This window comes from Sminthopsis crassicaudata, chromosome 1, assembly GCF_048593235.1.
Source record: "Sminthopsis crassicaudata isolate SCR6 chromosome 1, ASM4859323v1, whole genome shotgun sequence".
Classification (NCBI taxonomy): Eukaryota; Metazoa; Chordata; class Mammalia; order Dasyuromorphia; family Dasyuridae; genus Sminthopsis; species Sminthopsis crassicaudata.
The window spans coordinates 299,255,902-299,280,189 of NC_133617.1; the positions used below are offsets into that span (position 1 = coordinate 299,255,902).

Genomic DNA, 24,288 nt, shown 5'->3' on the forward strand with positions numbered 1-24,288 from the left:
TTATTCTTCCCATTGTGCAAAGAATAATAACCAGTTTGGGGTTTATAAAAATCACTATTTTTGGATTTTAACATGAAGAAAATTATTTCCAATAAACTAATTATTTAAAAATTTTAATGTGACATTCAAATTGTCTTAATTGTAACTTCCTCTTAAAATATCCAGTTTCTTACACTGGGAGGGGAATGAAAATTGTTAGCACTAATATCTGTCTGCCCAGGTTGCATGTACCTTCGGATTCTAATGTTTATTGTGCAACAAGAAAATGATATTCGCACACATGTATTGTACCTAGACTATATTGTAACACATGTAAAATATATGGTATTGCCTGTCGTCGGGGGGAGGGAATAGAGGGAGGGGGGGTAATTTGGAAAAATGAATACAAGGGATAATATTATAATATATATATATATATATAATAAAAAAAATATCCAGTTTCTTAAATGCCAGGTTAAAAAAATTGTATACATGACATTTTTATGTATATATATATATATGTATGTATATATCTACATATATATATGTAGATAGATAAACTTAATCCCTTTGTTTCAAAATAATAATTATAATGATGAGAGACCAAGAGGGAGATTTTATTTTTTTGTTTTTTTGTGAGAAATATGAGTCACTTGGTCAGGTCTACTTGTTCAGGAAAATATTTTGGCAACAGGATGTACGATGAAATTGAGTAGGGAAATATTTGATACAAAGAAGAGTGTGTTAGAATTATGTGTGCAAGAGGTGATTAAGCCTGGAATAAGCTTGTAAATGTATGTTATTTATTTATTTTCTGGATGAGGTATCAAAAAGGTTTTGTTCCCAGAGACATCCCTCAAGATTTTCTGAAGTCTGTTCCCTACATTCTTAAGTTCCATTTAAAATTCTATATCTTTCTCTAAAAAACAAAAAAGATGGGGGGTGGGTATCTGCTTTATTGACTTACGAATGAAAAATAGTAATATTTAGTTTTGCTTTTGTATCCAGTAGAGGAGAGAGATATAGTGTCAGAGGGAAGATGGGGTAGAATATTGGATTCAGAAAATAAGTACTAAGCTTGGGAACAAAATAAATTGATATAATATCTTCCAAAACTGGGCTGTAGGCAGTGGGAGTGACTCATAGTTATGGGGACAAGCAGGGGACTCTAATAGTAGCAAATGCTTTCATTAAGAAAAATAAATCAGAAAATGCACTAGGGAATGTTGGCTTCTGTCCCTACCTTTGCTTTTCATGCCCTTAAATGAGGGTACCAGGCATACACTTTGATAATTACACTATTCAGAGGGAAGAAAAAAACTTACAAAAGCAAACACAGGCAAGCACAGATAATATCTTAGAAAGAATTTTATTTTTGGATTTTCTCACCATGTTGATAAAGACTTTGGATTATAGGTACATCAGAATCTGGATAAAACAGGGAAACAGAAACAGGTTAAAGACCCCATTAAGAATAAGTGATCTCTTCATGGAGAGATCACTTTGCCCCAAAACAAAATGTTTTTGGAGCTATTATCTCGAATAAGAAAAAGGAAAGGACGGTCAACCACAAATCGAGGAATAAATCTTGCACATAGCAACTTTACAACTACTGCAGTGGCAGCAGCTGCTTCTGTGCCTTCTTCATTAACTTCCACATAAGCCTTGTGTATAACCTTGGATAGTAACAGGTTCTTCCCAGTTGATATCCCAGAGAAGTCAGCCTTGGTTACATCAAAGGCATCTGACATGCCCAATTTTCGAAGAATGCATTCCATGTCTAAATTCTGCTCCATTTTAAATCTGGGAAGGAAAACTTCCACCTCAGTTGTTTTCAGCCTCTCTGGTTTTAACCAATCTGTTAATTTCTCAGAAGTAAGACTTTTTCCCAACTGGCAATAAAGAAAAAGAGTTGTATATTGTAAGTCCCAATGGATTTAACTTAATTAGATAAATATTACTTTAATATCTATTATATGCAAGATTACTTTGCCGGAGGTGGAGCATTTTCCCAAGGGGTATTCGATTTTTCTTGAAAGTTAGAAAAGTGGAAAATGCAGAATCAAGCCAAACATATTCTCTCTTTCTTTCTTTGTTTCTGTCACACACACACACACACACACACACACACACACACACACACACACACACACCTTCAACTAGAGACTGATACCTTTCTTTTCTGTACTTTCCTTCAGAGGATCTTATATTCATTCATCCAGAACAAAGCTCCATTTTACAGACTGAGAAAACTGAGGTGGCTTTAGGTCTCATAGATTATAAGAAGATGACCCAGAATTCCAACTGAGGTCTTGGATGCTGACACCAAATACATCTTTCTTTTCTCTGTTATTCCAACCTTAAAACCCCCTCACTTAAATGATTCCGCACCATCTTAGTTTACCTCAGAAAACAGCTTTTCACTCTCCTGCTCTCCTTCTCATTACTAATTTCTAATCTTAAATTTCTCTAGCACTTTATAATCTTCAAAGCACTTTCACACATTATCTCATTCATTCTTCACCCCTCACAATGACCCACTGAATTATTTCACCATATATCACCTCATTTAACACATAGGAAAGGAAGACTTTACTCAACATGACTTCTTGAAATTTACTTGTACTGTTAATTTACAAAATAGGGGGCAGCTAGGCAGCGCAGTGGATGGAGCACCATCCCTGAATTCAGGAGGACCTCAGTTCAAATCTGGTCTCAGGCACTTGACACTTCCTAGCTGTGTGACCCTGGGCAAGTCACTTAACCCCAGCCTCAGGGGAAAAAAAAACAAACATTTACAAAATAGGGATGGCTCCTAGGCCTGACAGGAGTTTATCTTGACCAGATTCAGATCAGTCATTGGACTCTCTGGGCTGCTAACATGGAAGTTCTCCTCCAATAAAGCAATCAAAGGCAACCTGCTCTGTGCTTGCTCCTGATATATTTATTTACCTATACTTCCTTCCTCAAACATGTCTCTAAGTCACAATGATTCCCAATTGTATTTCTAGCTTTGCTTATCTAGTTCCATTCTGCTCAGCCTGGCCAAAGCAAGGATCTGGAAAACAACTACTTTTTTTCCAAGTAGTAATTCCAGTAATCCCTGAAATGTTAACAGAAGTTCAATGGTTACCTCTAGCTATAGGTGGATCCTAACCTTCCACTGTTAGGCCCGATAGCTGACTATTCTACTACACTCCACTTACTTGTAATATAACACATACAAAGAAATCTGAGTAACCTTCAGTCATTGATCTAGACATCACGGACAAGATGATTCAAATTAAAAGAATTAATTATTAAAAACCAAAATTCAGATGTTAATGCCTACAATTCTGAATCAAAAAAAATTTTTTTTTCAGTTTTTTGGAAGTAGGTAGAACACTATATTACTTCTCTCACCGTTTTTAGATCTGTGTTCTCATCTGGAAGCAAAATGACCATGTCCATTTTTCCTCCAATATAAGGAAGAATTAAGACCTTGGTAGACACTTCTCCTATATAGGTTGTGCTAAATGTAGATTTCAAAAACATCATTTGTACTGGTTTCTGCTTCTCCTAAAAGGAAATAAATGAGCATGAAAGTGAATCCAGGGCAATTGGATGAGGGCAGGTAAAATCAATACAACTTTTTAAAGTTGAGGCATATTTGTATGACCCTACTTCATGTCTTAGACTATAAGCCCTCTGAGTGCATAAAACAAGAATTTACAGAGTGATAGCTTCATGTCCTGGAACTTGTTTCTTCAAATGCAAATGGACTACAATTATCTGTAGAAAAAAATACACTTTTAAAAATTCATTCCTCTGACATAGCACTACTCTTGGCTGACATATATGAATAAAAATATCTCTCAGAGCTAAGAGTCCCTAATTTCCTTTTTCTTTCTTTGGGATTTCTTTTAATTAAAGCACTTAATACTCTCCTGTCTCCTTCCCCTTTCTCCTATAAGAACAAGGCAGGCTGAAAATTGGGCTAAGTCAAGAACTAAATATTTAGTTAATCTTCAATGTGAATGAGTTTCACTCAAATTCTATCAATAGTTTATGTCTATCCTGATGGTGTTATGAAAACTTTATCTTACCTAGTTAAAGGAATTTCAATGTCACCCATAATTTTAAAAGAACAAAAAAGAAACTATGGAATCTTTTATCTCACTCAAAACCCACTATTTCTACACATAAGACATACCTAACCAGTACTTCTTTTTAAGGTGATAACTATTAGGTTAAGGAGAGAGAAGGTACTAATCCTTACCTTTCCCCAAAACCTCTTCTGGGTTCTGTAAATCTCTGGAACATTTTGTTATTATGTTTTGTGTTATAGAATATATTTTTAAATAATGTTTTATATTTTCCAATTACAAATGACAATTTTTAACATTCTTTTTTAAATACAACTTTGAATTCCAAAATTATTCCATCTGTCCCTTTCTTCCCTTCTCCCTAAGATAATAATCAATTCGATGTAGGTTCTGTGGAAGTCCTCCTGAGATTAATATGTCTGTTTGCTATTAGTTAATCTGTGTGATTATCTCAATGATAATGTTTTAGAAAACAGATATATTAACCTTAGGGGTATTCCTACAAGTCTAATTACTGTTTAATGATATTCTAGACCATATCTCATGTTCAACCGATGTCTAAAAACTCTTTTTGTCATCAAAAATGAAGTTTTTTGACATAAGAGTACATGGACAGAGAACTTCATTCTCTGCAATAGGAAGTATTTAATAAGGGCTTGACAGTTAATAGAAAAACATTCAGATGAATAAATCCTTCTCTAGGTTAATATATATATATATACATATATATATGTGTAAAATAGATGTACATATGTATACATACATACATATACATATCCATACATATTAACATCCTCCAAAGTCTTACTTTTGATACATATTTTATTACCTATTGATTTTAACTCACATTAACCTCTCTCCTCTGAGTCCTTTTGCACTCAGGTCTCTTCTATAAAATGGGAAGATTAAATCCTTTTCCTGACTCTGAGTTCATTGTTGTAATCCTTTATTATATTAGAATACATAGAGAAAGATGAAGGGATAGCCCTAGTAGAGGATAAAAAAGATGGAGAGAAGAAGTATAGGTAAAGAAAGAAATGGAATATAATTAAATTCAGAGTCTGATAGAAAAGAAAGAAAACTTTTAAGGCCAATATTTAGACCAAAATACTTCTTTATAAGGAATTATCAAAAAGTTCCTGAAGAAAAAGTAACCTGGAAAACAAAGATCACAAAGAAATATCTTAATTGCGGAAAATAGTAATTCTCTTAAAAGAAGATCTTTATATTTCTCTTAAGTTTGCCTTCCTTATAAATAATTTCCCACAATATGTCCTCAGTGACCACAGTCACTGTTGTCTAACTGAAAAACAGAAGAGAGCATGCTGACTTCTTTCATGATTTACCATGGTAAATTTATAAGGAAGTAAACATACAGAAAGGTCAAGGAAATTGTCTTCAAGATTCTAAGGTCTTGAGGTAAGGAAAGTGGCTGGGCTATAAAGTGAAATATAGAAAAACTGAGCTGAAGAATTGAATTCTTTTTTGTATCAGAAAATAGAGAGATATGGAGGGAGAGTTCTTTCAGGGGAAAAAGAAAAAGATGGAGAAAAAAAGAGTTAAATAAAAGAACAGTTTAATTGTGTGTTGTTAGCCCTTTGTCTATATCTGAAGAAACAAAGGGAACAACCTGATTCTGTCCCATTGTCCCCGTTGCCCATGAGGTTCTAGGGCATTGTAAAATTGCCTCTTACCTTGCTGATTTTGAACATCTTTTCTTTTGTGTTTTGTTTGTTAAATGGTTTTTGCCATTTTCCTTTGAAATAGATGGCATTCACAAGTACCAGAGAGGTCAGTGAATCAACAGAATCATTTGCTAGCAGGTCCATAATCTTACCTGTATTAAAACATTAAAGAATAAATGTATTGTAGATATAGCTATAATCATTTCTAAAAAAAAATGAGATAACATGTATACAGCTTTAATACAAACCCAAAATAGGTCTAGTACAAGGAGGAGGGTAACTATTTCTCCTCTTCATCATCATTATCATAACGTTAATTCTAAGATCGATTAAAAAATACCCTAAGCAGGGTTTCAATATACAATTTAGTCAAGTATAATCATTTGCCTTCACATAGCATTGCCTCACAGTGATAGTCTATAACTATTTCTCCATTAAATCTTATCAATGAAAAATTATATACTAAAATCTTTTCTATGTTTCAGTGTGGAAAACAAAGATACCTCTGAATACTAGGGTTAGTTTGCAAGAAAGAATCATTTTCAAGTATATAGTATGCCTCCTTTCACCCAATATGTTAAAGAAAAATTCTCTTTACAGCTCCAAAACCTATTAACATCTAGTCTCTCATATAGACTCACAAAAATCCTATGAAGTTTTTGATATGTTATGATAAGCTTCCATTCATAGATAAAGAAACTGAGCCTTAAAAAAGTGAGGAGACTCATTCAAATTCACAGAGCTAGCAAATGGCAGACCTTGGATTCTGGTTTTCTAACTCCATCTCTTTCCTTTTTTTATTGTTGTGGTTTTTTTTTTTTTTTTAAACATATGTTTTCCATATTTATTTCTTATTTATATATTCATATTCACATTTATTCCACATACATTTCAGTAAATGTCCATATTTATTTCATTAAATATTTCATATTACATACAAATGCAATTTTATATTTTATATTTATTTTTAAAAATTTTTGAATTCAACTGAGTAAGAAAAAAAAACTTCAGAGCCAGATGGATTTATAAGTGAATTCTACCAAACATTTAAAGAACAACTAATTCCAATATAATAAGAAATATTTGGAAAAATAGGCAACTAAGGAGGACTCCTTAGAAATTCTTTTTATGACACAAATATAGTACTCACAACTAAACCAGGGAGAGATAAAAGAAAGAAAATTATAGACCAATTTCAATAAAGAATATTCATGCAAAAATTTAAATAAAAAATTAGTCAAGAGATCACAACAAGTTATCATCAGAATGATACACTTTGACCAAGTGAGATTTATACCAGAAATGTAGGACTGGCTCAATATTAGGAAAATAATTGCCATAATTTATCATATCAATAACAAAATAAACAGAAATCTTATGATTATCTCAATGAAGAAATATATTTTTTAAAATATAATACCCATTCCTATTAAAAACAATAGAGAGCAAAGGAATAAATGGGATTTTGTTAAAATGATAAGCAACTTCTATCTAACACCATCAGAACATTATATGTAATAGGAAGAACCCAGAAGCATTCCCAATTAGATCAGCGCCTCCAAAGATTTAACCATAAAGAGAGTAGTCAGGACTCCTTTTCAGTCCACTCAACAGAATGAATTATTTGCTATCATGCTAGCTCTTACTTATTACCCAGGAGACGTAAATATAATTACTGATTCAGCCTATTCAGTAGGTGTAGTACAAAGAATTGCCACAGCCCAAATAAAATTTGCAGCCTCTAATATTTATCAGCTCTTTAAGGAACTTCAAGAGCAAGTGAGAAAGCATCCAGGCAAGATTTATATCTTGCATGTCCAACTCACATAGTGGACTTCCAGGTCCTATTTTTGATGGAAATTCAAAGGCAGATAGCCTTCTAACTATGTTAGCTAGTACTCCTTTATTTCAGGAAGCACAAGAATCTCATTCTAAATATCATCAGGTTGCTCAAGCTTTACGTTTACAATTTGGAATAACAAGACAGGAAGCTAGGGGCATAATAAAAAGCTGTACAGCTTGCCTTCCTTTCCACCCTCCTACACTCCCTCCAGGGAAGAATCCTTGTGGTTTGAGACCCAATGAAATCTGGCAAATGGATGTGACTCACTATAAATCTTTTGGTCGTCTGTCTTTCATCCACTTGGTAGTAGATACCTTTTCAGGATTCATTTTTGCAGTGCCAACAGCAAAAGAGACAGCCCGAGTGGTCACTGAATTCCTTATTCAAGCATTTGCAATTATGGGTGTGCCACAAGAAATAAAAACAGATAATGGACCTGCATATAGTTCTAAACATTTTGCATGCTTTTGTGTGCAGTATAAGATTTTACACACCACTGGAATACCTTTTAATCCGCAAGGTCAGGCAATAGTAGAGAGAAGAAACAGAGACATTAAGACACTCCTCCAAAAACAAAAGAAAGGGGGAGCCATGGGTAACCCTAGAGAACTTCTAAATTTAGTTCTCTATACCATTAATTTTCTAATTTTTGACAAAGATGCACTGGCTCCAGCAGACAGGTTTTATAACCCACCAGAAGGGCAGTGTCCAGTGTGAGCAGCTCCACTGTCCCTAGATAATCGCCAGGTGATGTGGAGAGACCCAGAAAGTGGTGAATGGAAGGGACCAGATAGGTTAACTGCCTGGGGGAGAGGGTTTGCTTGTATTTCTTCAGCAGGAGAAGGAATCAGATGGGTGCCAATGAGTTGTATTCGCCTTGTCCATTGGAGAGAGACAGAAAAAGGGAAAGACCCCAAAACAAAGGAGAAAATCTAAGAAACATCTGATACTGAAAGAGCATGGCTAATAAGAACACTGTTAAAGAACTTTAAAACCAGTAGGAATCATTGGATTTCCTAACACAAGATGAGACTAATGGACAATGGACTTATGGACATTTATAAATTCTCAATTTATAATTATTTGATCATGTTATTTGTTACATACTTCTAGTATGTATTATGTTACTATGTTACTATGTGTTTATGTAATCTATGTAATTATGTGTACTGCCTCCCATATTGATGGATTTATGTTTCAAGGTCATGACCTACCCTATGTTCTAAATCAAAAGAAAGGGGGAGATGTTAGGATTACAAGGTGAGAATTCAGGTTGTCTGGACAGTGATAAGGTGAGAACTCAGGTTTTCTGGACAGTGACAAGGTGAGAACTCTGGTTGTCTAGACAATGACAAGGTGAGAACTCAGGTTGACTTGACAGTTTTCTGGCTCAGACCTTTGGTTCGGGCTTTTAAAGGGAGTTTACACCTTAGGAATTCTAAGAGGAGCAAATTCATTGGTAGAAGTATTTCCCCATGCCCCGTTGAGTTCTCACATGCCTATTCTCTGGGAGGATAAAAGAAGGGCAGCATTGGGTCTGGGACTATCGACTCTGGGATAGAGCTTTAATACCAGGCAGGCTGAAAGGAGACCAGTCTGATTTGGGGAAGGACAAGAGCTGGAGGAGATTCAGAGCTCCCAAAAAACCTGCGCATAGAGGAAAAGATTTTACAGATCTTCTCCCAGAGAAGGATTATAATTGAGCAGAAGACCAGACTCTCACAAGTCAGGAACTTTACAAGCACTGAAAAAAGGATGTCTATTATTACCATCAGTGTTTAATAGTGTACTAGAAATGTTAGCATTAGCAGTAAGAGAAGAAAAAGAAATAGAAATAGAATAGGTAATAAGGAATAAAACTATCACTTTTAATAGGTATACTTAGAGAATCCTAGATAATCAATTAAAAATACTTGGAAAAATTAATAATTTTAGCAAAGTTGCAAGACATAAAACAAACCCACATAAATAATTGGCATTTTTATATGTTACCAGTATAGCAGCAAGAGATAAATTCCATTTAAAATAAATTTAGAAAATATGAAATATTTGGGAGTCTACCTGCCAAAAACAAACTAAGGAAATATAACAACACAATTACAAAACTCTTCACACAACTAAAGTCATATCTAAACAATTGAAAAAATATCAATTGTTTGACCTAATATAATAAAAATGATAACTCTACCTAAATTAGTCTATTTATTGAGTGCTATGCCAATCAAATTGCCAAAAATTATCTTATAGATCTAGGAAAACATAATAAGATTCACCTAGAAAAATAAAAGGTCAAGAATATCAAGGGAGTTAATGAAAAACTGCAGAGATGGTGACCTAGCAGTATTAGATCTAAAAATGTATAAAAAGTAGCAATCTTCAAAATCATTTGGTATTGGCCAAGAAATATATTGGTGGATCATTGGACAAATTGGGTACATAAGACACGATAATTAATGACCAGAGTAAACTATTGTGTGATAAATTCAAAGACTCTTACTTCTGGAATAAGAAATCACTATTTGTCAAAAATTGTTGGGAAATGGGAAAGAATATGGCAGAAACTAGGCAAAGACTGATATCTCATACCCTATTCCAAGATAAGATCAAATCTGATGCAAGATTTAGACTAAAGGGTGATATTATCAGCAAATTAGGAGAGCAAGTGATAGTTTATGGAGAAAGAAAGCATTTCTAATCAAACAAGAAATAGAATACATTATAAAATACAAAATAGATAATTTTGATTAAATTAAATTATTTTTTTTTTGCACAAACAAGAGAAGGGGAACAGAAAGATGGGAAACAAATTTTACAGTCAGTGTTTCAAATCAAGGCCCCATTACTAAAATATATAAAGAAATGAGTCAAATTTATAAGAAGACAAGTCATTCCCCAGTTGATAAATGGTCAAAGGATATAAACTATTATTCTTTTAAAGTTGTTTAGAGGGCAATGTTGGAAGTGCCAACATTTGAGGATTTGCTCTATTCTGACATCTTATCCGCATTCCCAGAAGTTCCTAAATTTCCTTACTACTATACCATATGTTGAAAGAAACACTTGGTAATCACAAAAGTAATTTTGTGAGCTTCCACATAAATGGTTAAATAGTAACCAATTTACAATGCATTTTGCTTACAATTTAGAGGAAAGTGAAAATGCATCAATTTAAATAGGACAATCAGAATAAAAGATGTACAGCATGAATACATGTAAATACACGTATTTAATAGGCACATACATCCAAAGAGAGGACTGTGGGAACTGAGTGTGGTTTAAGACATAGCATTTTCATTCTTTTTGTTGTTGTTTGCATTTTATTTTGCTTCTCTTTTTTTCTGGTTTGATTTGTTTTTTCTTGTGCAGCACAATAATTGTAAAAATATATATGCATATATTGGATTTAACATATATTTCCATGTTTAATCATGTATTACATGTACTGGACTACTTGCCATTTAGGGGTGGCCTGGGTAAGGGAGGAAATTAGAACATAAGGTTTTGCAAGGGCTAATGTTGAAGAATTGTCCACACATATATTTTGAAAAATAAAAAGCTTTAATAAAGAATAAAATGCACAGGAGAGTAATAAAAAAAGAAGAGGGTTTTATATGGACTAGAATGAGGATATGGTAACATTGTTTGAGGTGGACAGAAAACTATAGAAAGCATCATAAATTGAGAAGCCTTATATTCCTAATAGCAGAATGTTTAGTTGAACTATTCAATAAATGGAGAGATGCATTGTGGTTCATTTTACTGATTTATTACTACATTTAGATGGATTATTGATGCTGAAGACATTGAAAATCAAGGGAAAGAAAAAGAAAATTAAAAAACATTTAATGGACAGATTTTTGCCTACTTTTTAATGCTTAGAAATTACTCCTTTTATTTTGCAAAAGAGTTATCAAAATCAATAGTCACAAACTTTGAAATAACTAAAAAAAAAAAACCATGATTTCTTACCTTCAGTCTTTTCTTCTACCCACTTATTTATATGTTTTCTTGCTTCCTCTGATGCATTAGCAAAGTCAACTTCTTCCATATTTGAATTGTAGAATTTCTGACACGATTCCAGAAAAGACTAAACAGTAGGATATACAATATAAATAAGTCCAAAATTAAATTTCATCATTGAATTGCCTGAAAATTTTGGATTCCTTTTTTCTAACAGTCACAAAAATGTTACAGATCACCATAAATTGACCCCAAATATTTGTATTTGACTTTCAGTAACTTTTAAGTCTTTAACTACAGGAAACAAATGGCTTAAAAATTAGACATTAGGGTTTGTCAAATACCTTTAAGTTTTACTAGCACAAAATAGTCATTGTAAAAGCAAGATTATGCTCAGGAAATCCAAAGAAAAATTAATTATGTGACAATGTTCTCTAATAAATCAATATTATTTTGTAAAAGTCAATTGCCAGAATAAGATGATTAATTCAGGCATTCATTGTAGGATCAAAGAACCATAGATTTTGAATTAAAAGATTTTAAAAAATATTAGTCCACCCCTTCCATTTTTGCAGAGGACAAACTGAGGCCCAAATAGATAATTTGTCCAGGTAACAAATAGCAGAGGTAAGATTTGAAGTTTTAAGTGCTGTGTCCACTAAACGATACTGTTAATCCTTAAAAATTAGGCAAACTCATACTATATTTCCAGGGTTGATTAACTTTTTTAAATAGTTCAAACTGAATTTTTAATAGCACGACAGAAGAGATATTCTGCTTATCTTTCTTTAACTTGAAAATGTCATAAATTTTTTTAAGTTGATACAGGGAAATATAATGGACAAGACATACTGAGATAAAATCATTAGTCTTTTCTCCAAAGATCCTGTTGGCAATTCTTAGCAGGCATTGATCACCAGATTTATTAGCTTCTTCAAGAAAAGACTGGAAACTGTGGTGGATATCTGTATCTTTGTTTAAAGAAAGAACCTGTTTAGAAGGAAAAAAAGTAGAATTTTAGTACTGTTTTCCTTTTAAAACAAAAACAAAAACAAAAAAGAAATCCTCAAAGGAAAATCAACTAAAAGTTCCACAGAGACTGAAAGCATTTAAAAATAAGATTTGAGGACATCACTCACATATTCTATAAACTTTGTTAGTTCCCTATTGCCTTTAGAAAGAAATATAAATCCTCTTTATTTAACATTTAAAGCCCTTTACAACCTACTTTCTAGACTTACTTTAAATTACTACATTTCTTATCTTTTCCTTCCTCACACCTTCCTCCATCTCCCCCCAAATTGACTTTCTAGTTATTTCTCATTGCAAGGTAAGAAGCTAAGATTACTCTGCATTAGTAACCTTGGGCATATTTCTACTATGTTGTGCTTCATTTCCCTAACTCTCCATGACTGCACTATTGAGAAAGCTCAGCTCCTTTGAGGCATCACTTAAGGGAAGTACAATGTTTCATACAATTTGCTTTGGCTGATTTTCACTTTGTTTTTTGTTTATTTGTTTTCTCTTAGTCCCCAGTACCTGTTGTATCTCTGCAGCAGTATTTCCTTTGGCTCCCTCTAAGACCATCGCCAGAGCACAGTAGAGGCTCAGGGGAGAATAAAACACATTCTGTGAGATATCTTTTTCACTAATTTCTTTAAAAACATTCAAGGTAAAAGTGTTGATTGCTTCAGAGAGAGCAGCCATCATGGCAAACCTACAATGAAAAGGCAAAGAGACATAATACATGAACATGAGATATTTCTGTGTGCATCCAATTATTCCATTTTGAATCTATATCATCTCCAATAATACATCTTTAATAATAATAATGAAGGGCATTTACATAAGACTTCATGTTTATAAAGCACTTGACATGTTAATTCATTTTATTTTAAAAGTAACCCAGCAAGGTAATTGATATCAATTTGCTCATTTTACATATGAAGAAACTGAGGCAAACATAGGTGAATTAAATTGCCCCAGGTCAATACTGCTAGTTAGACTCAGGTCTTCTTCACTGCCAAGTCCACTATTATATTCACTGTAGTACACAGTGGCCTCCCTAAATGAACAAAATAATAAAAATAAAAAATAGGACATTAGAAAACATTAATAAACTCAGCTTTGTTGCTTATTATTATCATTATGACCTATCTAGAAAATGCTTTGATGTTTATTAGAGATGGTGTTATCAATTTCTTGCTCCCTGAATGAAAATATAACTAATTAATAATATTTCTTTCTGACCCCCTACACAAGTTATCAGCTTCCTTATTTCTGTGCATGTATTCTTGAAGTTTAGACTTGCTGTTTAAAATGCCATTCATGCAATCTACATATAGCTTAACTTTCTTCTGAATTATTTCAAATTCCATCTCTACTACAAAGCTCCCCCAATCACTTTAGTTAATAATGGTCTCTACATGCAATTCCCCCCCCCACACACACACACACACAAATTACTTGCAACAATTTCCTGGATGCATCACCTGGCACTTACCCCACAATCCTTTGTCTAGTTAATACTTATGTGGATAAGACTTCCATATGATCTCTTCTTGAAATGAAGGGCTGTTTCTTTTGCCCCAAGGGAAGCAACAGGTTCATTGGTTCCAACAGGGTAAGGACCAAGAGTATGGTGGGAATTGGGCAGATATTTAAACTCGGGCCAACAAATGGGAGAGTAGCAAAAGATAAGACATAATAGTATTTACAATGTTTTTTTTTTCCTTCTGACAGAAAGAAGTCAAGTTGAGAAAGTCATGATAAAAGGAAGAAAATCACGAACAACACATCTAAGTAGTATAAGGTGGACACCAGGCAAGTCAAAAACAGAGAGAAACAGTGTTAAGGTCAGAAAGCAGGGTCTAGACTAATCAGTTTCAAGAAGTCTCACTAATCAACAGGAGTACATGTATTAGGTGTAGAAAAGGAAGCAAAGTCAGGAAGGAATCTTTCTTCTCTTCAGAACCAGAGTAATTCCTGAGATGTCACACCTTTTACACCACCTATGTCAGCACAAAGCCAAGGTTTCCAGTCAAAGAATCACAGAAGAGATGGAAAAGATGTCCAAAGCCATCCAGTCAAACCCATATCTAAAAAGTGGTCATTTTACAAGAGGGAAAATTATCTCTCAGGACAACATATTGCAATTTTAGATAATTCCAGTTTGGGGGATGCTACATTAAACCTAAACCTACCTCTATATAATAACCTCTATTTTTTGCTCTGAGTTTTGCCCTCTCAGCAGAGTAAGACTAATCATTCTCCCACACCAATTTTTCAAACACTTGGAGATAGCTATCCTGTGTCTACTAACTTCTCTCTTCCAAACTGAACATCCCCAGTTCCTTCTTGCAAAGCATCTTCTTCCTTTTTCTACCTAATTCACCCTCCCCTAGATATGCAGATGTGATTCTCAGGACCAGATGTATCCTGTCCAGAGCAGGAATGCAGGTGCATTGCAGTGGGATAGATCCAGAGTCAGGAGAAGGGGCTTCCATGCCCAGCTCTGCACTTACTATCAGTATGTCCTTGAACTTGGCATTTCATCTCTATTGGTCTCAGTTTCCTTATCTGCAAAATGAGGGGCTTGAACATGATCACCTCCAAAGTGTGGCTGTTACTGCCTTCCTGTTCCAGGAGGTGCCTCTCCTAAAGCAGCCTATGCTTGTACCAATTAGTTTTTCTATTGTTTTGATATATTGGTGACTCATATTGGACTTTCTATCTACAAAACCCTCATTTTTTTCATGGAACCACTGACTAATTCTATAAACTTTTCTAGTAGTCATGAACTTGTTTTCTTGCACTACTTGTAAATGAAAGAACAAAAATTGTTGGTAGGAAGATCATGACTGAATAGTCTGTCAATTACATGATGGCATCCCTGCCCAGGTTCTGGACAATAGACGATGCTCTTGAGCTTTCTCAGTCATCAATGGAGTGAAACAAAGCTGTGTGTTCGCTCCCATGCTTTTCAGCATGATGCTTTCTGTCATGATGTCAAATGCTTTCAACTGCCTTTAGGAACATGGCATCAAAGTCAGCTGCTGCCCTGGTGGTCAATTCTACAAGTTGAAAGGGCCACAAGAGAAAACTAAAGTGGAGGGATTTTGGTGCATGATTTTTTGTTTGCAGATGACTGGGCACTCGGTGCAGACTCTGAAGCTGAGATGTAACAAAGTAGATTCAATGCTGCTTGGACTAATTTTGTCCTAACAAGTAACACCAAGAATGCCCAGGTGCTCCATCAGCCAGCACCACAGCCTCCACATGTGGAATCATTTGTTATATAGCAAATGGAGTTTTGAATGCTGTCAATAAGTTGATTTTCCATGACAGTATACATTCCAGAGATATAAATACTGACAATGAGCTTGACAGACATATTGAAGATTCTAACTCAGTGTCTGGGAGGTCAAGAGGGAAAGTGTGGAAGAGAAGTATTAGACTGACAACCAAACTGAAGGTCGACAGAGCTGATCTCATTCTTATAAGGCTGTGAAACCTGGACAGTGTACCTGAATCAAGAAACTGACTCACTTCCTTTTGAATTGTCTTAAGAAGATCCTGAAGATCACCTGGCAGGGAAAGATATCAGAAACAGATCTTTTCTGAAACTTAACTGCCTAGCATTTAGATTTTGTTGTAGAGAGCACAACTCTGTTGGGCTGCTCACAGTGTTCAAATATCAAATATGCTTACCAAAAAGATTTTCTTATGGATAGCTCACACAGGGCAAGCACTCACAAGGTAATCAGAAAAAAGCAATCCAAGGACACTTTTTGACATGGAAGACATTGCTCCAGGACCACTCAATGTGTCTTGCCTTCATCAGAGAAGGAGCTGAGCAGAGCAGAACTGACTTAGCTTAGAAGACATGTGAGATGTGCAAAGTTTGAGAATCCACCCCAATTGTTCAAAAGAACTATTTGTGTCCAACCCCTGGCAAAACATTCCAAGTTCATATTGGTCTGATCAGCCACAGTGAGAAACACTAACTTGATTCTAACATAGTGATGTCCTTTTGCATCTCTTCAGAACAAAGCACAACAACTGATGGAGACAGTAAAAAAGCACTCAGCTGCTCTAGATGAGGTCCTACTCCCCAGTCTGGATAAACTACACCCTTGGGTGCCAAAAGAATTGGCAATGGGATTGCAGAGTCACAGTCTGTGACATTTTTTAAATCATGGTAAGAAAGTGACTTCAGAGATCCTTGTTCATGTCAGTATTCTGACTTTCAAACAAATCAATTAGAATGTTTGCTCCAAGTAATTCTTTTTGCTCCTCCAAGCTATGATCCATTTGGTAAGCAATTTAATTATTTCCCCTGCTGCTGCTAACAAAACCTTCTCACCCAATTCTTCTCCACCCTTTCACAGTATTTTGCATCAATTATTTTCCTCTGTATCCTTATAAACCGATTTGTACCAACTCTCTTTTTTCCTGGTCCCATTCTCATTAGGTGCATTGTTTTCTTGAATTCTACATATTTTCCTACATTTCGGCTTGGTGTAATGTGAACTGGCTTTGGAGTCAGAGGACTGAGGTTCATATCTTGGTTTAATCACTTCCTACCTGTGTCACCCTGGAGAAGTGATATTATCTGTCTGGGCATTTCTTCCCTTTAACTGTGTCACCCTGGGGAAGTGATATTATCTGTCTGGGCATTTGTTCCCTTATTTACAAAATAGGCAGGTTAGACTAAATGAGCTATCTATATCACACCAGTCCTTGTGACACTAATATTACAATTCAACTTTTTGTACTCCATCTCCACACTATTTCATAACCATATGACATCACTCCAAATAAGATGCAGAACTCTGAAATTCTACTTCCTAATTATAAGCTCCTATCTTTCTTCTCTATCTCTTTCAATAATTGGTAGGGTATGGGACTCTGCTGAGAAGGAGAACAGATACCACCTCGACCTTTAGCGCACAATAAGTTTTCTGCCACATTGCAGAACTGCCCTTGTTGACCAAGGAACAATGATTTGTGACCATGGGAACGAGTGTTGAGCCAGAGGGTCACAGCTAGTTGCTCATGAGCAGGGATGCCTTGACAGGGCCTCTGGCCTGTGAGCCAGCTGCTGAATTGCTGGATTGGCTCTCCTCCTATTGGCAGATACCATGCATATGAAAAGCCCATGAGCTGTTTCTCTGAATGTTGATTGGGGATTGCCTACTGTTTACTTGCTGATCCACTTGCAAAAATGTATATCAACATGCCTGTATGGCATAATGAACTAGAGCTCTTTTCACACTCTATGAGTCTCCTGCCTCATTCATCTCACCTCTGAGATCAAAGGGCTCATATACTTTGAGCTTTTAAGACAGCTAACACTTTATATGGAGTCTCCACTTTAACTTCACTCTTTCTCCAACAATCCTTTAACTCTTCCCTCTAATTCCAATGTATATTCCTCACTCTGATTTTACTTGTCTTTCTATCTAATTCTCTAATCAAACCATAGCAATGATTCTCTAAGGAATTAAAACTGTTCCCTTGAATATTTTTCATTTGCAGCTTCTTAATCCCTAATCTTTGATAACTTTAAAGACTTGGTTATTGAAATTCTGCTTCCCAGTTGCTGAGAATATGCTGGAAAAAGCCACAAAATTGTGATAATTTTATCCTGCCAAAAAAAAAAAAATTGGCTCAGTGATTTCCTCAGGAAGAATTTCTTCCTCTTAGTAGATAAATTCTATGGCAATGCCTCAGCCAGAGATTAAGTGATTAGTCAGTCAGTAAATATTTTTGAATGTCCAAAACTAAATCAAACAGTGTAATACGTGCTAGGGATACAAAAAGAGGCAAAAGATAGTCTCTTGACCTTAAACACTATACAATTAAAAGGGGAAGGCAAACAACATGTAAAATAAAGAGAAAGTAAATAAGAGAAGGAAGGCACTCCCTCCTTTGAATATTCCCCAACTATTAAAGTTCTTTTTGGGTCATGTTGCCCAGAACTAAACCCAATATTCTAGATGAAATCTGAAGAAGATCTGAAAGTACTAGAATTAAGAGAATTGAGAAAGACTCCATGTAGAAGATAGGAGATTATTTATGATTCAAAGGAAGTTAAGGGAATCAATAGGTTTAGTGTGGAGAGCAGTCTAAACTTTGAGGACAGACAGAAAAATAATTACTCCTTATTAAGGATAACCTCCATACTAAGTTCTTCATCCATCTTCTCTCTCTTCTAAGACTTTGTTTTATCAATCATTCTTTCTTTGGTCTACATATTCAAAACCAATTTCTCCCATGGATCTTTTTTCATTTATCATTTATTTTAATTTATTTTAATTTTTTGTTTTAACTTTTTAGGTTTTACATGTACATTCATTTTTACATATTTCTATATGAGTCATGTGGAAAAAAATGAGAAGTACCATAAGAAAGAAAAAAAAAAGTGAAAATAGTGTATGCTGATCTGTATTCAGTCCCCATGGGTCTCTATCTGAATTTTTTGGAATTACCTTGGTTCACTGAATGGCTGAGAAGAACCAAGTCTGTCAGTTGTTTGTCATACAATCTTGCTTTGGTTGTATATAAAGTATTTTCAATTCTGATTGCTTCACTCAGCATTATTTCATGTAATTCTTTCCACACTTTTCTTAAATCAGCCTATTCATCACTTCTCATAGAAAAATAATAACCCATTACTTTCATATACCATAACTTTTTCAGGCATCCCACAATCAATGAGAATCCACTTATTTTCCAATTTTTTCCCACCACAAAAAGAGCTGCTACAAATAGTTTTGCACAGGTTTTTCCTTTTCCTTCTTTTATTATCTCTTTAGAATATAGACCCAGTAGTGGCACTAACGGATTAAAGTTATGAAAAGTTTTATGGCCTTTCGGGTATATTTTTAAATTGCTCCAGAATGGTTGGAATCTTTTACAACTCCACCAACACTGTATCAGTGTGCCCATATCTCCTCCTACATTAATCACTATTTTCTCTGTCATCTTAGCTAATCTGATAGGTGTGAGTTGTTTTAATTTGCATTTCTCTAATCAATAGTGATTGAAAACATTTTTCATATGACTATAGATAGGTTTAGTTTTTTTGTTTTGTTTTGTTTTTTTAACCTGGATCCTTTGTTTTTATCTACTAATGTATTTGGTTCTTCCCAATCTGAAACAAACAGAACAATTCAGACATTTTTTCCAACTTTCTACCTCCTAAAGTACTCCCAACTCTTACTCTCTTTCAGTGTTGAACTTCTTTAAGATATATAATGAATATATATATGTGATATAAGTCACATAATGAATGTGACTACTATCCCATCATCAACTCACTTCTCAGTTGTTTAAAAATTGAACCACCTGAAATTATATATATATATATATATATATATATATATATATATATATATACTGAAACTGCTTCCCAATTCTCAACTTTTATTCTCCTAGATTTCCCTGCATCTTTGTTTCCTTTGTTTCCCACACTCACACTTTCCCTTTGCTTAGATTTCCTGACATCTCAGATGTCTCTGTTTCTCTTCTATCCTCTTCTCTAGCCCTGAGTTTAGGCATTCCTCAAGATCTTCTCCCATTATTTTTTAAATTCTCTTCATGCTTGAATACTTAGAATGCTTGTGTATTCTCTTTATCTCTGTCTCTCTCTGTGTGTCTCTCTGCCTCACTCATTCTGTGTGTGTGTGTGTGTGTGTGTGTGTGTGTGTGTGTGTATATTTCTTCCCACTATCTCTGGCAGCAATAAGATGACTCAAAGCCCCTGTGAGTCTATTTTTCACAGGGTATAATAGAAGAAATCAAAGATCTATCAGAACAGCTGATGGAAGACCAGAGTTGAAAAGCTATCAAAAGGGTCACATAGCTCCTTAGTCCCAACCAAAGAGGGCTGAAATGGAGTCAAATTCTAAATAGGAAAGTGAAACAAAATCTGACGGGGCCACAAGTGAGAATTCATGAGACCAAAGTAGAAGTCCATGTAAGCAGTTTATAAAATAAAGTTGGAAAAATAGGATCTTTAACTAGAGAGAAGGGTGAAACTAGGTTAAAGCAAATACAGAGTTTAATAGTCAATAAATATTAATTAAGTGCCTACTATAGGCTAGAGAAAGAGAGGAGGGAAGGTACTTGGTTTAGGGGTATGATTAATTCCCACAGTTAGGTGGGAAATTCCGAGCGTTTCTTCTGGGCCTTTCTTGAGTGTAGAATAGGGGACAATCATATATTCACATGAAATTTTCCTAAAACATCTACCCTTTCCAACAGAAAATAAAGCAATAATAAGAAAGAAGCACTTCTATAGCATCTATTATGTGCCAAGAACTGTGCTAAATGATTTTCAAATATTTTCCAATTTGATCCTCACAACCTACTTGAGAGCTATGAGCTATTATTATCTCCAGTTACTGTTGAGGAAAATAAGGTCAAGTTATTTTGCTCATATTTGAACTCAAGTGTTTGTGATTTCAAAGCCAGCACTCTATTTACTCCCCTGTCCAGTAAGCCCCTCCCTTAGTACAATAAGGCTTTTGCAAAACCAGCAGACACATCAGTTCCCCCCAATACTATACACCCAAGATCCTCATCTTTCCAATGAAAGGAAGTACATTTCACCATTTTTTTTCCCATGGGCCCGATCATCATAATCACAAAGCCTTCAGTTTCTATTTTCATTTTCAATTCACTTTTAGCATTTACAGCTTCTACTTAAAGCTGGGACACTTGGTATGATTTATAGGGCTGAAGAGGCCAGGATTGGGATTCAGAACCTGAGTTCTGGTATAGGCTCTGCCAGTCACTAGCTGTGTAACCTTGACTAGACTACTCAGCCCTTCTGAGCTATTCATCTCCTTGTCTTTTGTGGTTATGAACAACTCTAAAATTGTATGAATAACCAACCAATTATCTCCCCCATGCAGAGATGCCATAAGGAGTCTCCTGCAGGTTCACTTCCTCTTTCCTCACATTTCTAGGGCAAATATTATCTGGAACTCAGTAGCTGGGTTCCTATCAGTACTTTCAGAAACCCCCTTGGATTCCTCCCCCCACCACAGCACTGAAAAGAAGGAAGGGGGTGTAGCCCTAGATCTTTGACCTCAGCAAGATGGAGAGAAGAGGCTGAAAAAGCAGAGGCAGGCAAGGAGAAGCACTGATTGATTATCTAGACATTTTGATCTTAATTGGGTCTATTTAAATGCATCATTTAGGACAGTTCCACACTCTTAAGATGAAGTTCTGATTAAGTTCTGATTCTGATAGAATTCTTAGCTTTGAGAAACCCATAGCTCCATCATTACCTTATCTAATCAGATACCAAAATTATGATGTCAAAGCCTTCTGTTACATTTCTTCAATAAAAGAACTTAACTGTATCTCAGTAATTTGGCTAATTCCCCTTTAAGGTTTAAGCCTCCAGTAAACATAATCCTAGTTTAAAGAGTCTTCTTCCTTGTTAGTTCCAGGGAACTTGTCTTCCTCCTGTTAATTGCTAAAACTCTTTTGAATATATTCCTCTAAATAAAATCCTTGCTCTTGATTTACCTAAAAATTCTTTTGAGAAACCTCCCAACACTGGCCTGAAACCCAAATATCCTGTGTCGGGTCCAAAACCCCTGGATCTCAACATTAGAAGGATTGGAGGATCCCTCAATTCAGTTTTCGCAGTTTCGGGATGCTCCCAAGTTCAGGATCCAGAGATCTCAATGGAGTCTTCGCTTCCGGGAATATTAAGTGTCCCTCAAATGGCTGCTCCCCAACAGTCCTATGCATAAACAGCGGAACGGGCTGCGAAGATGTGCCCCAGGGTGGCAAGAGAAGCCGGGAAGTGGAGAAAAGTACATTCTTCATTTCCAACCGAGAGACAGCCTAAGAAAGGGTTCAGAACTCACACACATCTGCCGGATTTCCATGCCAGGCTAGGGCTACGAAGTCCTTGAAAACAGAAACTACAAACTGTCTCTCTTGTTCTTGTCGGAGCGTTCTCAGGTCCATTCACTTTCTATCTGGTTTTACAACCCAGACACACAGGGACCTCGAACAAAGTCGCAGGGAGGTAGACTCCAAATCCGGAGGTGGGCTGCCCTGACCTAGGGCCAAATAGCAAGGTGTACTAGGCAGATTAGAGTCCCTCTTCTCTTGGGCCCTCTGTGTCCCGCAGGCAATGCTGCTCTAACACCCGCTCCCTCCCACCACAGTACAGGTTAGTACCTCAGTCTGCCTCCTCTTACCTGCCTTCGCTTACCTGCCTTAGCTGTAGAGGGGCCAAGTGCAGCTGCTGCAGCTTCGTGTAGCAACCCCAGAGACAGCACTACTATAAGTATCTAGAAGCACTTCTGGGTGCATCCTGTTTCCGCTCTAGGGGATGATTCCTGGAAGCCTGATCTGCCTCCAGGCTTTAAGAATAAACATTTTTGGGTGGGGGAGGAGTCCTACAGAAGCTAATAGCTCTTAACTGCTTATATTATTTCCTGACTTGGGGCTTACTGGAAACGTGGTGCCAAGGGAATGAAACCGGCTTTAAGATCCTTTGGAGCCCACCCGCCTCATCTGGGAAGACCTGGATTCGAGTTTTCTTATGATCCATACTTGCCTGTGTGATGCTAGGAAAGTCACTTAGCCTCTCCAGTGTCTAAGGCAACTCTCTTGGACCGTAAATTTCAGAAATGGTGTCAATCTTCATTGGAATAGGAAATTGTTTACACAACTGAAATAAGAACTTGGGTCCCGATCCCTTTCCCTAGTCAGCCCATAGACTTCTAAAGCTTTTCCTGGTAATGTGTGATTTGGCAAGAATAATTCTCCAGAGAAAGAAGGAAGAAAGAAAAGGAGAAAGGGAGGGAGGGAAAGGGAAGGGGACTAAAAACTATGCTAAAAGATTTGCATAAATCTCTGAAGCACACATCAGACTCCTTCACTGTTCAGGGAATCTCAAACTGTTAGAGTTCTTTGTATATCTGGGTCTTATTCAGATGACAGCATACCTTTTCTTTCCCTATAGTCTATCTGGCCCAAGGAAAAAGTGAAAAGAGTGAAAGCTTAAAGCTTTCAAAAATGATATAAGGCAGGGATTCCAGAGGGTGGAGGGAAAGAGAGAGTGACAGACAGACACAGACAGAGATTGAGATAGAGAGAGACAGATACACACACACACACACACACACACACACACACACACACATACAGAGAGGGGGTTTCTTCATATCTTGTCCAGGCTGGAAGTAAAATGATTAATATTCTGGGGTTCAATCCAAATGTACATGGAAACTTTAACTTACTCCAGTTTTCTGACTTGAATTGATTTGACCATTCTTAGGCAAGTTCTTGGTGCTTCACTTTTTAAATTTTACCATGTTGGCACAAGATTTAGTGTGGACACAGAATCCCATATAACTATACATTAGGATTCCCAAACATAGTATAAAGGATTATAGGTGATTATATTAAATATTTAATGATAATCCTGCTAGATTATATATGTGTATATCTATATACGTACGTATATTTTAGAATATAGTATAGAAAGAATCTTGTAAGAGCCCATGAAAGATATGGAAAAAGGTACACTCTAGGGGATGATTCTAAGAAGCCAGAGCCACACTCAGGGTTTGGAAATAAGCAACATTAGACTGGTCCTACTGCTTAAACTATTTTCTGGGGCACACTGGAAATCTGATGCCCACAGAGATAAAATAGCATTAGGATCATTTGGAGCCACTCACCTTATTGCTGAAGA

The 24,288-nt window shown here is 35.7% G+C and overlaps 1 protein-coding gene across 4 annotated transcripts; it reads right to left on the bottom strand.

Moving 5' to 3' along the window:
* Positions 1–1,329: 1,329 nt before the first annotated feature.
* On the bottom strand, positions 1,330–22,926 carry LOC141549451 (serpin B6-like). 4 transcript variants are annotated; one of them, XM_074279000.1, is made up of 7 exons: positions 22,798–22,926; positions 13,092–13,269; positions 12,405–12,542; positions 11,562–11,679; positions 5,759–5,901; positions 3,382–3,537; positions 1,330–1,871 (listed from the first exon to the last, which is right to left on the bottom strand). In XM_074279000.1, the coding sequence occupies exons 2-7, from the start codon at positions 13,260–13,262 to the stop codon at positions 1,467–1,469; spliced, it is 1,131 nt and encodes a 376-aa protein (XP_074135101.1). In that variant the 5' UTR covers positions 13,263–13,269; positions 22,798–22,926; the 3' UTR covers positions 1,330–1,466. The 4 variants fall into 4 exon arrangements, with proteins under 4 accessions (XP_074135101.1, XP_074135099.1, XP_074135098.1 ...); XM_074278998.1 differs by having other exon boundaries at positions 22,802–22,905; XM_074278997.1 differs by having other exon boundaries at positions 22,784–22,893.
* Positions 22,927–24,288: the final 1,362 nt, after the last annotated feature.

Coding starts and splice junctions, on each gene's coding strand:
- LOC141549451 (XM_074279000.1), bottom strand. CDS start 13,262: ATGATGGCTGCTCTCTCTGAAGCAATCAACACTTTTACCTTGAATGTT. Junction 12,543..13,091: donor CTGCTGCAGAGATACAACAG/GTACTGGGGACT, acceptor CCTTCTAAACAG/GTTCTTTCTTTAAACAAAGA. Junction 1,872..3,381: donor AGAACACAGATCTAAAAACG/GTGAGAGAAGTA, acceptor CTTTATTGCCAG/TTGGGAAAAAGTCTTACTTC.